This window comes from Rhinoraja longicauda, chromosome 2 (assembly GCF_053455715.1).
Source record: "Rhinoraja longicauda isolate Sanriku21f chromosome 2, sRhiLon1.1, whole genome shotgun sequence".
Classification (NCBI taxonomy): Eukaryota; Metazoa; Chordata; class Chondrichthyes; order Rajiformes; family Arhynchobatidae; genus Rhinoraja; species Rhinoraja longicauda.
Genome location: NC_135954.1, coordinates 73,947,302 through 73,960,991, shown reverse-complemented (window position 1 = coordinate 73,960,991; position 13,690 = coordinate 73,947,302). Strand labels below are relative to the sequence as shown.

At 38.8% G+C, this 13,690-nt stretch overlaps 1 protein-coding gene across 7 annotated transcripts in view; it reads right to left on the bottom strand.

Annotated features, from left to right (window-relative positions):
* LOC144605749 (zinc finger protein 385D-like) overlaps window positions 1-13,690 on the bottom strand; it is a 435,063-nt gene that overhangs the window by 109,709 nt on the left and 311,664 nt on the right. For 5 of the 7 annotated variants that reach the window (XM_078421277.1, XM_078421325.1, XM_078421269.1 and 2 more), the window contains one exon: window positions 12,115-12,225. The exons of the other annotated variants lie outside the window; for them this stretch is intronic. In XM_078421277.1, coding sequence (XP_078277403.1) covers window positions 12,115-12,225 — 111 coding nt within the window. The remainder of the gene's footprint in view (window positions 1-12,114; window positions 12,226-13,690) is intronic. 7 annotated transcript variants of the gene reach the window in all.

Sequence of the window (13,690 nt, the reverse complement as noted above, 5' to 3'; positions counted from 1 at the left end):
CATTGGATTAGTCTTCTTCCCCCATTAAATATTGATCTCCTTAAACCTCTTTCATGTCTTACAAACTCCTGTGATTCCTGCCTTAAAGGCCCTCCAACATCATTCCCTCGAGTGCCATAATAATAGATAAGTTTAAATGTTTCAAAATCCTTTGTTTTAAGTGTTGCTTTAAGGATTATTGTAGTTTAGGACTTTCCTCAGAGGGTCCATGGATGTATCCGAAATATTTAAGGTATCAGATCGCATAATCCTTTGTGAGACCTCATCTCATTTCATTATCTGACATAACAAATGATATCAATTCCACTGGATTAACAGGCTGCCCACTCTGTGCCTTGAATCCTGATATTTCTCATTGAAGAAACTCTGAGAAACTCAGAAAATCAAATGCATGTATGCTAAAATCTGATGAATAATAGAAACCAGTGTGGAAAATTGCCCAGATATGTCCTGTCCAAAGAAAGCAGAACACATTGTTATTTTTTTTAGATTTAGAGATACAGTGCAGAAACAGGCCCTTCGGCCCACCGGGTCCATGCCGCCCAGCGTCCCCCGCACATTAACACTACACACTAGGGACAATTTTTACATTTGCCCAGCCAATTAACCTACATACCTGTACGTCTTTGGAGTGTGGGAGGAAACCGAAGATCTCGGAGAAAACCCACTCAGGTCACGGGGAGAATGTACAAACTCTGTACAGATGGCGCCCGTAGTCAGGATCGAACCTGAATCTCCGGCGCTGCATTCGCTGTAAGGCAGCAACTCTACCGCTGCACCACCGTGCCGCCCAGACTACTCCAAGGAAAATGACTTACTGACAGTGCTATTAAACGGTATTAATTCACCAATAACATGATCGCCAATGTTTATTGGTTGTTTTGCCAGAACCACATGGCTGCAGACCTCATTACAGGCTTAGTCCAAACAGAGACCGAAGAACTGAATTCCAAGTATCTTGGCAATATTTGACTCAGTAGGGCATCATGAGTAAAATTAAAGTTGATGAGTAGTTCGGGGAAAATGTTTATAGTCCTAATCTGTACAGACGAAGATGACTGGTTGTTCAAAATCAATTAAGTCAACCCCTTCACGTTATTTGCAGGGGTTCCTCAGGACCAAGGCACAACTATTTCAACTACTTCATTATTGTCTTTCCTTCTATGGTAAGATCAAAAGAGTAGAGGTTTGCTTACATTGTATCATTACATTTTAATTTAATTGTCTGGGTTAAGTTGGATGTTCAGCAAAAAAATCAGGCTATTCAACCCAGATTCTTCGTGTACTCAGCCACAGCCTTCATCTGACTTCTTCATTTATTTATTGCATTCTCTCTTACATCTTTGTCCAGTTTCAGTACCCTAAAGATCACTATTGTGCAGAATCTCAATTGGGCCAGCCATATAAATAATATGTAAGAAGGAACAGCAGATGCTGGTTTAAACCGAAGATAGACACAAAAAGCAGGAGTAATTCAGTGAGACAGGCAGCATCTTTGGAGAGAATGAATGGGTGACGTTTTGGGTCAAGACCCTTCTTCAGAAATAATGGGGTTACTTGAATAAGTTACAACATTTGTTGACTGACTCACTCCATGACCCTCTGAAGCCTCTCTACCATCTACAATGTACAAGTGAAGATTGTGATGGGATATCTTTCATTTTTTTGCTTGGATGCATCCAATAATATTGCAGGGGTTTGGTCACAAGAAGGACCACAAGAGTTCACGTGGGTAACTCACTGCCAGCTTCATAAAGGCAATAGGGATGGGTAATTAATACCGGTCATGATAGCAACATCACATCCTGAAAAATAAATAGGTACGCAGCTCTAAAGGACACTGATGACTTGGTAAGGCTGTGTGTTAGATAATACTCTTGGAAACGCTACTAGCAGCAGCAAAGTTCTTTGTCACGCATTTCTAAAACAACAGGCTGATCTTGTGAGAAATTCAAATTTAGTGTTTCCGCAGCCCTATGTTTAAGTGCTTTCATTCTATAATATTGTGCATGCAATGAATAAACAAGGGACTTGCCTGAAACAATCGTCATCAGGAGACCAGAGCATATGTGAGTGGCCTGCCCAGAGAAATCCATCTGTGCCATCTTCTGATACTGGCAAGTTTTATGTTGTCTGTGCAGAGGTTCTTGAATTATTCTGAATGAACACTGCCACTTTTATTTATTGATCTCCCCAGTTATATTCTTCCATTGTGAAGTTTATAGAGTTGGTATTCAAAAGCAGGCTCATTGCAAAAGTGGCCTTTGGCATGGATTCAGAGCACTCAAGGCTAGGAAGTATGCTGCCTTCTGTATCACCTTTTGTGCTCAGCTGACATGATATGTACCACCTGCCCTGTCCCCTCACTTAATGGTGAAAACATTTTTAACCAGGGCATTTCTGAACATTTGCAGACATATTGCCAAACATGTTGTGCATACAACATCCACTGCATGGTCTATAAAGTCAAACAAAATGCTGACCTCTATGATGTACCTGAGGATGTATGGTCGATTTTGTATCATAAGGTTTAAGGGCATAGAAAACCTTCACTGCCTTTTTGGTCAAACCTGTTGCAGACAAATTATCTGTGTACATGTAAAGAGTCCTCTGATCACTGTATGTTCCGGGAAAAATGACAAAAGAATTAAAAGGTCGTTAGAGGAAAGGGGTAACAGAAATATTTGAGGAAGGGTAATGTACTGTTGGGAACTTGCATTGACTCAGTGAGCTAAATGGCCTCTCTCTGCATTGGAACAGTTACGTTAAACCACATCATCGACTGCTCCTTATCCATTCCCAGACACCAAACTCCATGCACCCCACATTGTTGTAAGCCATCGTTTTATGTGAACAAACTGCATTTTTTTAAATGGGAACAGACTACAATTGGGTACTATATTCCACCAAACACTCATCCATTGAGACATAGCCCAGACTCGCATATTAATTTGCTAGAGTAAGATGCAGAAAGGAAACTTGCAATATAGAATTGTATTTTTAAACTTACTGATGTTTTGAACACGTTGGTACAAAAAATTACTCCAAATGCCTTTCTGAATCACTGTTACTTCAGAAATTTTGAGACAGCTTTTCTGATTGGTGCTCCCAGATGCGACTTTGTAAAATCGGAATAGCATTTAATTTCCACATTTTATTATAGTGCCAAACAAATGATTATGGTTAGCTTTGAAACAGCATGAAACAAACCATATTGGTAATGCCTGAATTGGAATACAAAATCTGATGACAGGATTAGCACTCCGTTCTCATAAAATGCCATTTTAAAACAATTGCTAAGAACTGTCCTGATTAACCAAATCATGAATAAAATAGATTATGGACCATCTGCATATATTTTTCTTGTTCCCTGAAATAGGTCTATATCAGAACAAAAATCAATCCAAAGTATAAGGAAAATGAAAAGAACTGATGCTATTGCATTTTAATATAAAGTATACTTTTCCTGATGCTGTCTGGATAAACGTTCAACAATAATTTTTCAATTAATTGCTCTGATACAACAAATATTTCTTTTTATACCGAACAACATTGGCAGCTTGAACTAGTCTTACAAGTTTTGAACAAAAAAAACCTTATTGCAAAAGAACAGAGCAAATATAAAATGAGAAAACGTCACTTGCTGCACTATGCTGAAACCTTCCAAACACCGTAAACCTTCTGCTTGATTTGCTTGCTAAACCAAGGGGACATAACATTGGAATGGGGGTGAATGGAGAGCATGGTAAAAGGGCAAGGACAGACATAAAGAGGTGAATGGTGTCCTTTTACATTATAAAATTCTATGATTCTCAGAGCATTCAATTTGAATTCCTAACAAGGATCGACAGGTACTTGCATTAAACCCCAAAAATAAATGCAAAACTAATACCATACATCTAAAGCTGCACACTGTAACACTTCCTTCCTTAACACTTCCATTTCTACATTACCTCTAATTGTCATGCCTCAAGGCACTTGTGCAAATAAACTCGGGTTTATATTAATAAGAGACAAAGATAGGGCTGACTATGGGAAGATTGATTATTTGAATTAGACTTCCAGCCAGTGTGGTGAAAGTAAAATGTTACTCACTTAAAAACTAATCAGATGTCATAATGGAGAACTGCAGGGTTTTTCCTTTTTCACAAAATGAGAAAGTGAATGAACTTGTTATTATGTAACTATATCATGACTTTGTGAAGACTGTCTCCAAATACTATTGACACTCAACCCAATTCTAATCAATCAATTTTCTTAAATCAGCATTATTTTTTAAGGGACACGTCTTCACCAAACCACTGCATCACACAATGACTTTCAGAGCTGCTGGATAAGAGATTTGTGCAGCAGTGATATAACCTGATAAATAAATTGGTGGAACTTGATTAAACAGACATTTTATGATCTCTTTAATAGATCTATTCTATTCCATCAATTGAGAATGTAATGATAGTTTGTCTTCAAGTGGGTGCAATACCCCAACAAAATGAACAATGGATAAAGGCAATATTTCCTATTTGCCTTGAGATCAAAGAGACAAAGATTTAGCACTGTCCCACCCCAGTAACGTCCATACAAAGGTATCAGAGGATGGAGAAGTGGAAATAGGTTTCTTGATGCATTCTATTGCATGCCTGAAGTGGAAGATAATGATAGTCCATTCAAAGCCACCACACTAATTGAGGGTGCAATGATAAGCATGTGTATTGATACAGTTGTGTGTTGGTCTTTTCTAAATCAGAAAGTGTATTGGAAATAATTTAAATATTTTCAAAGCAAATTTATTTTGGCAACTTTGCACAAGACACTCTCCAAGTTGTAGAGGAGATAAACAGTTGGGCTGGCAGTGGATACTATTTCAGTTACCTCTTTACATCATGGGTTGAAGGGTGCAGCTGTGAACATTGATGAAGATTGCAATGAGTCACTCCGATTGAGGGACCATGTGCATGAGAGAATTGCACCATTTGTGATGAAGAAATCCAGGATATATGTAAGTTTTATTTGCACTGGCCCCATTTAGTGGATTTCTGATTAGGTGGTTTAAGAGATAGTCGGAAGCATGGAGTTCAAAGACATTGCTGGTCAGAGTCAACAACTAAAGCTCCAATAAAGTGGTTATGGTAAGTGAGAGTTTAAAAGCTATCAATTTGTTCCATAGGAAAGCAAAAGTATATAATCCAGAATGAAAGCAGGGAGAGGATAGGTATTCTGTCTAGCTATAAATGTATGGCGATCACGGCAGAGATAGTGACATACCATTACAATGGATGAAAAAATTAATGGTAGCCTATTTTAAAGGAAAGTTAGTTTACCTTAGAGATAGAGAATGGAAACCAATGTGCTGCCCTTAGAGGGAATGTGAAACCTTAGCCAAAAGGCAGGTTAATGCAGCTAAATACAAGTGTTTCAGCATGCTGGGGATATGGGCCAAAGCGATCAAAAAATTATTGATGGAGATCACAGGGTTATGGTGAAATCAAGTGGTGCGACAGAAAGGTGATATTCCCTGAAATGGACCAGAGTGTGAGTTGGTAATATGAAAGACATGTCGATCTTTTGGGGACGTGAAGAGAATTCTATGAAAACCATAAGCTTGAAATGTTGACTGTTCCAGCATCCACCAGCAAAACCTGCACCCATGTTTACGTTTACTTTGCAGCAGAGCAGCAGGTAAAACAAGCACGTATTACAAAGGCAGTGAGATACTTGGAGAGAAGGTACCTTTTCCTAAAGCATTTGCGTGGTGGAAAAACAAATTTGAGAGCAAAGTGTAAAGTGATCCAGAACAGTTGGCCTCAGAGAGATGTCTCAGCATAGAGGAGAGCCCGTTATGAAAAGTTTATGTTCACAGTATCATTTCAATGGTTATTTAACTGCTTCAGCGCAAAGGGAATTCTCGTAGATCTCGATAGCAAGCAGTTTGGAGGAAGAATCAATGTTTTGTTTGGAGTTCACCGGAGTGTTGGAATGACCACTGGAAGGATCCACAGATACGGCGTAAGACTGGAAGCTTGGCCCAGGATACTGTAAACAAGTCAGATGATGTTCTTGCAGTGACTGAGACTCCATGCGTTTTAGTAAAGGGTTTGATGTCAAAGCAGTTTCTGAATTGGCCAAACCAAACTTCAATTGAGATGTATGCCTTGAATGAGGAATTTGGTGTGCTGTGGAGGCGTTTTAAAAAAAATCCAAGTTGCTGATGTTACACTAGGCTTGAATCTACTCATGTCAGCTCAATACAGTGCAGTCAACAGTTTGCCAAGAGAGTCTGAAAATAGCATGGCTCAATTACAAACATTGGAAATAATCCAGAGAGGGAAGGTGAGAGGTGATAACTTTCTAATCTCAACAGTTTCAGCAGGAAAGAGAAAACATTGAAAATACACAATCTATTTAGGGGAGAAGCATGAAGATGAAAATTATAAGAAAATTAAATGGTTGAGTTTATGGTATTTAGTAATATACTGAAACAAGATATACTACGAAATATGAAGTCATTAATAAGTATTAGCTGTTATGTTTAGTGTTACAGTTGATGTGAAGAAAATATGTAATTTGATGTTTGGGGTGGTTATGCATAGCTAAAACGACAATCATAAAATGGGATGTAAGAGTAGTATGTGAAGTTTATTTGAAAAAATTATATTTGGAAATGTTCTTTATCTGGAATAGTTACTGTAGAAATATTAACTTTAGCATGGAAGAGGGTGTGGTTGAAATTACTTAAGCATAAGTATCTATTGTGTAGATCAATTTTGGACAAAATACCTGTAAATAATAACTTTATTATATGATTTTCCATATGTACCTGGTAAATACATTAGCAGTTAATTATGTACATGATAGGTATTTTTCATGGGTCTGTCACTTTTTAAAGGGGAACACAAGCACTTTGTGTCCTTTAGCATCTCCAGTTCTTTGTTTCACTCTTTAAAAAAAAAAAAAACAACTAAATAAGAATCTGAAAATTCTCTTTGATTTTCCTCAATTTCCTGTTGCAATTTGCACAACATTTACAGTCGATTATCAATTCAAATCTTCAAAGATTTGCTGCTGTTTAAAGGCACATTATCCATTCTGGAGGAGGCACATAAGCTGGGTGTGGAGGATGACAACAAGCATTAAATGTTGGAGGTATTTATTCACAAAGTGCTGGAGTAACTCAGCAGGTCGGGCAGCATCTCGGGAGAGAAGGAATGGGTGACGTTTCGGGTCGAGACCCTTCTTCAGACTCAAATGTTGGAGTTTTAAATGTTGGAGGACTGGTGTCTTTGTGAGGAATTTGGACCAGGAACCTTTCAAGTTGAAATACGAGTTATTTTGATTCAGAGGCGAGAAGCCTCATGATGTTGAGGGAGGCAAAGGTACGCTAACCTCCATGTTCGTTTTAAGCAGTCTTATTAGGGTCATGTTACTCCTTCATTTGAGACCCTCGGATAATCTTTAATTGGACATCACTGGACTTTGTTCTGCACTAAAGGTTATTCCCTTTATCATGTATCTGTAGACTGTGGATGGCTCGATTGTAATCAACAGTCAACAGAGCTTTATTTGTCATCACGTGCAGTATTTCCACTGACTGGGTAGCATGCAACAAAACCCTTTCACTGTACCTCGGTACACGTGACAATAAACTAAACTAATTAAAAATATGGGCAGAAGAACAACTTCTGCAGAAGGCAGTTTCTGAATGCACAAGCTCAGATCTCTGAGAGGGGATCCTATAGAAACATATAAAATTATTAAGGGATTGGGCATGCTGGATGCAGGAAACATGTTCCCGATGTTGGGGGAATCTAGAACCAGGGGCCACAGTTTAAGAATGAGGGGTAGGGCATTTAGATCTGAGATGAGGAAAAACTTTTTCACCCAGAGAGTTGTGAATTTGTGGAATTCTCTACCTCAGAAGGCAGTGGAGGCCGATTCACTAGATGAATTCAAAAGAGAGTTAGATAGAGCTCTTAGGGCTAGCGAAATCAAGGGATATGGGGAGAAGGCAGGAACGGGGTACTGATTGTGGATGATTAGCCATGATCACATTGAATGGCGGTGCTGGCTCAAAGGGCCGAATGGCCTACTCCTGCACCTATTTTCTATGTATCTATGTAAATGATGATTTAATGTAACCTTTGAAACATTATTACACCAACCATTGGTGTTCAGTTAATGACTTTTAATAAAGCATCTTCTTTTGCTAGCTCTATCCCTATTACCTGACTTTGTGAAACAAACACGCAGGAAAGTTAATGCACACTGCGGCACACTCACATTCTGGATGCAGTCTGTTGGCTCCAAGATGAGAATATGTGCGGAATATACAGATGTACTTGTATTGATTGTAGCCTCCACCTACACTTGAAAGATCACTTGGTGAAAATGTTTGAAAAGTCCCCATGACTACCAATCAATGAATATTTTATATGGATATTACTGATTCCCATTCATTAAAACCTTACTATTAAATGTAGAACATTAATATGATTGGACTGCTAAAAAAAGACTCAGCAGCTAGTCAAGCATTTCCAAGTCATTGCTGTCCCTTTGCTGATTGGTGCAGTAAATATACACCAACTGCTGGTTCAGCAGCTGTGCACCTGTGGGTGATGCAGAGGGAGTAGGAACACTTCATACACAGCTTGATATGGAATTATACAGCATGAAAACAGGTCCTTCGGCCCAACTTGCCCATACCGACTATCATGTCCCATCTATACTAGTCCCACCTGTCTGCGTTTGCCCTACATTCCTCTAAATCAATCCTATGTACCCATCAAATGTTACTAAAATGTAGTGATTGTCCCTGTCTCCACTACCTCCTCCTGCAGCTCATTCCATACACCCACCACCATTAGTGCAAAAATGTTACCCCTCAGGTTGCTATTAATCTTTCCCTGTTCATTTTAATCATGTCCTCTGGTTCTCGATTCTCCTACTCTAGCCAAGCGATTCTGTGCCTTTACCCAATCTATTCCTCTCATGATTTTGTACACCCCTATAAGATCTCCCCTCATTCTCCTGTATTTCAAGGGATAGAGTCCTAGCCTGCTCAACCTCTCACTACAGCTCAGGCTCTCGAGTCCTGGCAACCTCCTTGTAAATCTTCACTGCACCCTCTCCAGCTTGACAACATCTTTCCTATAACATGGTGCCCAGAACTGAACACAATACTCTAAATGTGGCCTGACCAACATCTTATACAACTGCAATATGACCTCCCAACTTCTAAGCTCAATGCTCTGACTGATGAAGGCAAATGTGCCAAAAGTGTTTTTGACCATCCTATCTACCTATGGTGCCACTTTCAAGGAATTATGTACCTGCACACCTAGATCTCTCTGCTCTACAACACTCCCCAGAGCCTTCCATTCACTATGGGTCCTGCCCTTGTTAGACTTTCCAATGTGCAACATCCCACATTGTACAAAATCTGTACATTTCTCTTTCTTCCTAGGTAAAACACTCAGTCAGAACCTGTCTGACCATCGCCACAAGCGTCATTCACCTACATTAGTTCTTAATGCATCAACACATTAGTTTTAAATTTCTGAATCTCCTCTTCGGATACCACTATGTCGTCACCTGACCACAAGGTTTTAGAGTTTAGTTTAGTTTATTGTCACGTGTACCAAGTACAGTGAAAAGCTTTTATTGCGTACTAACCAGTCAGCAGAAAGGCAACACATGATTACAATCAAGCCATCTGCAGTGTACAGATATGTGATAAAAGGGAATAATGTGAATAATGTTTAGTGCAAGATAACAGCCAGTAAAATCCGATCGAAGATAGTCCGAGGGTTTCCAAAGAGGTCGAGGGTAGCTCAGGACCACTCTCTAGATGTTGATAGTATGGTTCAGTTATCTGAAAATAGCTGGGAAGGAACTGTCCCTGAATCTGGAGGTGTGCGTTTTCACACTTCTATACTTTTAGCCCGATTCCTCGAGTCCTCCAGTCTCTTTATTCAGCTTCTTGAACAGCTTTGGCACTGCTCTTAGTCCTGAAGACATTATACTCTGGATAGCCACAAAAAGCTGCAGTAATAATTGTGATGTTTTGGGTTGAGACCCTTCGTCAGACTGAGACTCAGGGGAAAGGGAAACAAGACATATCGAAGGCATAGAGCAAATGAATGAAAGATTCAAAATGTGTTGGTGACTTTGGAACTGACTTGTGTTGATCTTGTGAAGTGCCTTGGGAAATTTCCCAAGCAAAATTGCACATGAAAATGAATGGTTATTGTTACTATAATGGAATCTAACAAATTTTCCTATCTGGTGTAAGAAAGATACTGTTTAAAACAGCTGACCATTATGATGCACCTGATAGATGGTGGAATACTTAGATTTATTTCAGCAACAGGTAGAATGTTAAAGATAATAATTCAAGGCTTCTCAAATTGATGAAAAAAAAACAGATTAAAGTTCAGGCTCACGTTAGGTTGATTCAGACATGATGTGAGGAGATGTTACAAAGATTAACTAAATGAAACCTGCAACCAGTCAACAGAACTACTGAATCATGCGCCACAGAAAGAGACCGTCCAACCAGTATATCCATGGCAGCTCCTTGAAAGAGCTCTACAATTAGTACTGTTCCAATGCTCTTGCCCATAACCCTTAAAATTTTCTCCTTTCAACGTATACATCCATTTTAATCCACTACCATGATTCATTCAAAAAATTATTTCCTTATGACAATTAGTGACTGATATTACCACAAATGTTTTCCAAATCCCCTTCACATCATTTCAATGCAAACTGATCAAATCACTTGAAGTAAACCCTCAATAGGTTTCTTCCACTTAAAATACAATAGTTATTACGAGAATTATTCCCCAAAACCTCTGCAATGTTCAACTTAGTCGATCATAGAAACATATATGATTTGGTGCAACTGTTAAAGTAGAAGCCATGAACAGTTAAGAAATGCAAATTGCAGCACTCTGTATTTTTCTGTTTACCACGTGTGCATATTGATTTAATAGAAGGTCAGATACATGATCACGCAGTCCTAAGGTGTCCATTAGATCCCTGTTGTATTGAGAAAATACGAAGGTGATCCCATGTTGATGCCACTGTGTAACTGCTTCTTACACAGCTGAGATGGTTAAAGTTTACTTGTTTAATGACGTTAAGCACAATGAAAAAAAACCATTTGTAACAACCCCAATGTTTGCATGTCTTGTAACATTCTAACATTGTCTTTTGCTCATCAGAAGCATGATCTATAACCTAAATGAACAGTTACATAACACACATCAAAATTCATCATTGTCATTTACACATGGCATCATATTGATGTAAATGACACATGGCTAGTTTATTACTATTCTTCTACTGCCTGCTCCCACAACTATTAAAATATTTTTGCCTGGTTTGTTATGTCAGGACAGTGCCTCGAGCAAAAATGAATCTTTCTGCAACAACTAATTAGCTGAAAGATCCTTTTATTACTCTTTAACAACTTCAACATATGATCTTCCATGATCTCAATATTTTAACGGAGACTGGTATTAGATTAAAAAGTCTGCGTTTGTACAAATTACACAGTTGGAATTCACCTACGGTTTTACTGTGCATTTTACAAAGCTAAGCACTGTGCCATCCTTTATTCGAAAATACTTTCCAAATTCTCCAGGTGCAATATTTTTCATGCTGGTGAGTTTGAACAACAAATCAGAATAGCCACTCATCCATGATAAAAAGTGATTGATGGCAGAGGTAAGACGCTGAAAGGGTCAAAAGCTTCCTCATCTATTAAACAACTGGCATTGACAACATGCCAAGATTGCTTTCAAGGCCCAAATTCTGAACAAGAAATTCAAGATTTCCTTTCCTCTAGTACGTTAGCACAGATCTTTGTGAAATAAATAAATTAACAGTCCAAGTAAGGTGGCCAAAGTTTAGAATACCAAATAATCAGTCAGTAACAATGGAAGAAATAGTTTCTTTAGCTCAAAAGAAGGCCAAAAGATCCTAGAACAAGCTATTCTCAGGTGATTCAGGGTCAGTTTCCATCTAGTGCCAATCTATGCCATATGTGTGGTAATAAGTACACCTCTGCTGTATCAACTATGGGCTTAAATGTATCCTTTTGCCTTGTACACTCACATCAGAATTAAATCTTAGTTGGCAGATGTTGCATGAAATGACTTGTTTTCTTCTTGGAGGAAGTGGTACCCCAAACGTGTGATTTATCACTGCTTTCTGAACTGGGTCCATCTGTGAAAAAGGACAAGAAATTCAATTAGATTTCTTCTCTCCAGAGATGCTTCCTGTCCCGCTGAGTTACTCCAGTATTTTGTGTCTATCTTTGATTTAAACCAGCATCTGCAGTTCTTTCCTACACAATTAGATTTCTTTATCTCCTTCAAAAATCACAGTCTGTCTTAGTGAAAGTTGTGTATTTTTAAGATGTTTATTTGCTGGATGTTCAGTCTCCCCAATCACTTCACAGCCATGCAGGTCAAACTGGTGGAATCCTTCCCCCACCCCTTCCAGACTTTCTCAAATGAATTCCTCCTCATGTAAAAACATGGTCCTGTGAATGGACAAATCATTTTCTTGGAGGATTCTACCAGTTTGACCTGCATGGTTGTGAAGTAATTGGGTTCATGGTTCTTCAGTCCCTCACTCTAGGAAAGTATTTGGTGCCCTTTCACAGCCTTCCCTTAAGAAAATGTGTCATCATAGTCCATGAAACTGTCTGTTTGGGATGCTCTGTCAATATTTTTGCTCAGCTGGTTGCAAGATATAAATCTAGTTGATGTGGATCGGATATTCTTGGCTCCAAGAGATGTATTAAATCCTCCAGCAATGACAGTATTGATTCATGGTTCATAAGTGATAGGAGCAGAATTAGGCCATTCGGCCCATCAAGTCTACTCCACCATTCAATCATGACTGGTCTATTTTACCCTATCTTCCTCCTTCCTTCTCCCCATAACCACTGACACACGTACTAATCAAGAATCTATCTATCTCTGCCTTAAAAATATTCATTGACTTGACCTCCACAGCCTTCTGTGGCAATGAATTCCACAGATTCACCATCCTCTGATTAAATAAATTCCTCCTGATCTCCTTCATAAAGGAACGTTCTTTAATTCTGAGGCTATGACCTCACTAGTGGAAACATCCTCTCAACATCCACTATCCAGGCCTTAATGATGATGATCCCGGTCAAAGGTTAGCAGGGGTCTTCTGCCACATCAGTTCATTTCTAATGTTAACTTCTCAACTTCAGAGGTGGTCAACCTGGAAGGAGATGCTCAGCGAACCTTGAAGAGAGCTGATTGGTTCATTTTAATGCTCACATAAAAATGGCCTCAATTATTGCTACAAAAATACAACTGAAAATTATTTTGACTCACAGATGAGTTGGTTTGTGTGAAACCCCAGCATTAGATATTTAAGTACATTTGGCCAGAGTATAAGTAACAGAATATATATTTGTGTGTTTCAGGATGTGTTCTGGAAAAATAATTAATAATGGAAAGCTTGAGAAAGCAGTGGAAATTAGTTATTGCGCAGAATTTATTTCCCACTGGGGAAACTTGCATATTTATCTCATTTAGAGTACTCCAAACTTTTTTGCATCCCATTACATTCCTGCTCATGAAGCCCATGGGCTGTGAATGTAAAGACAGTCATTGACTTCATCATCACCATTATCTGCATGGTATAC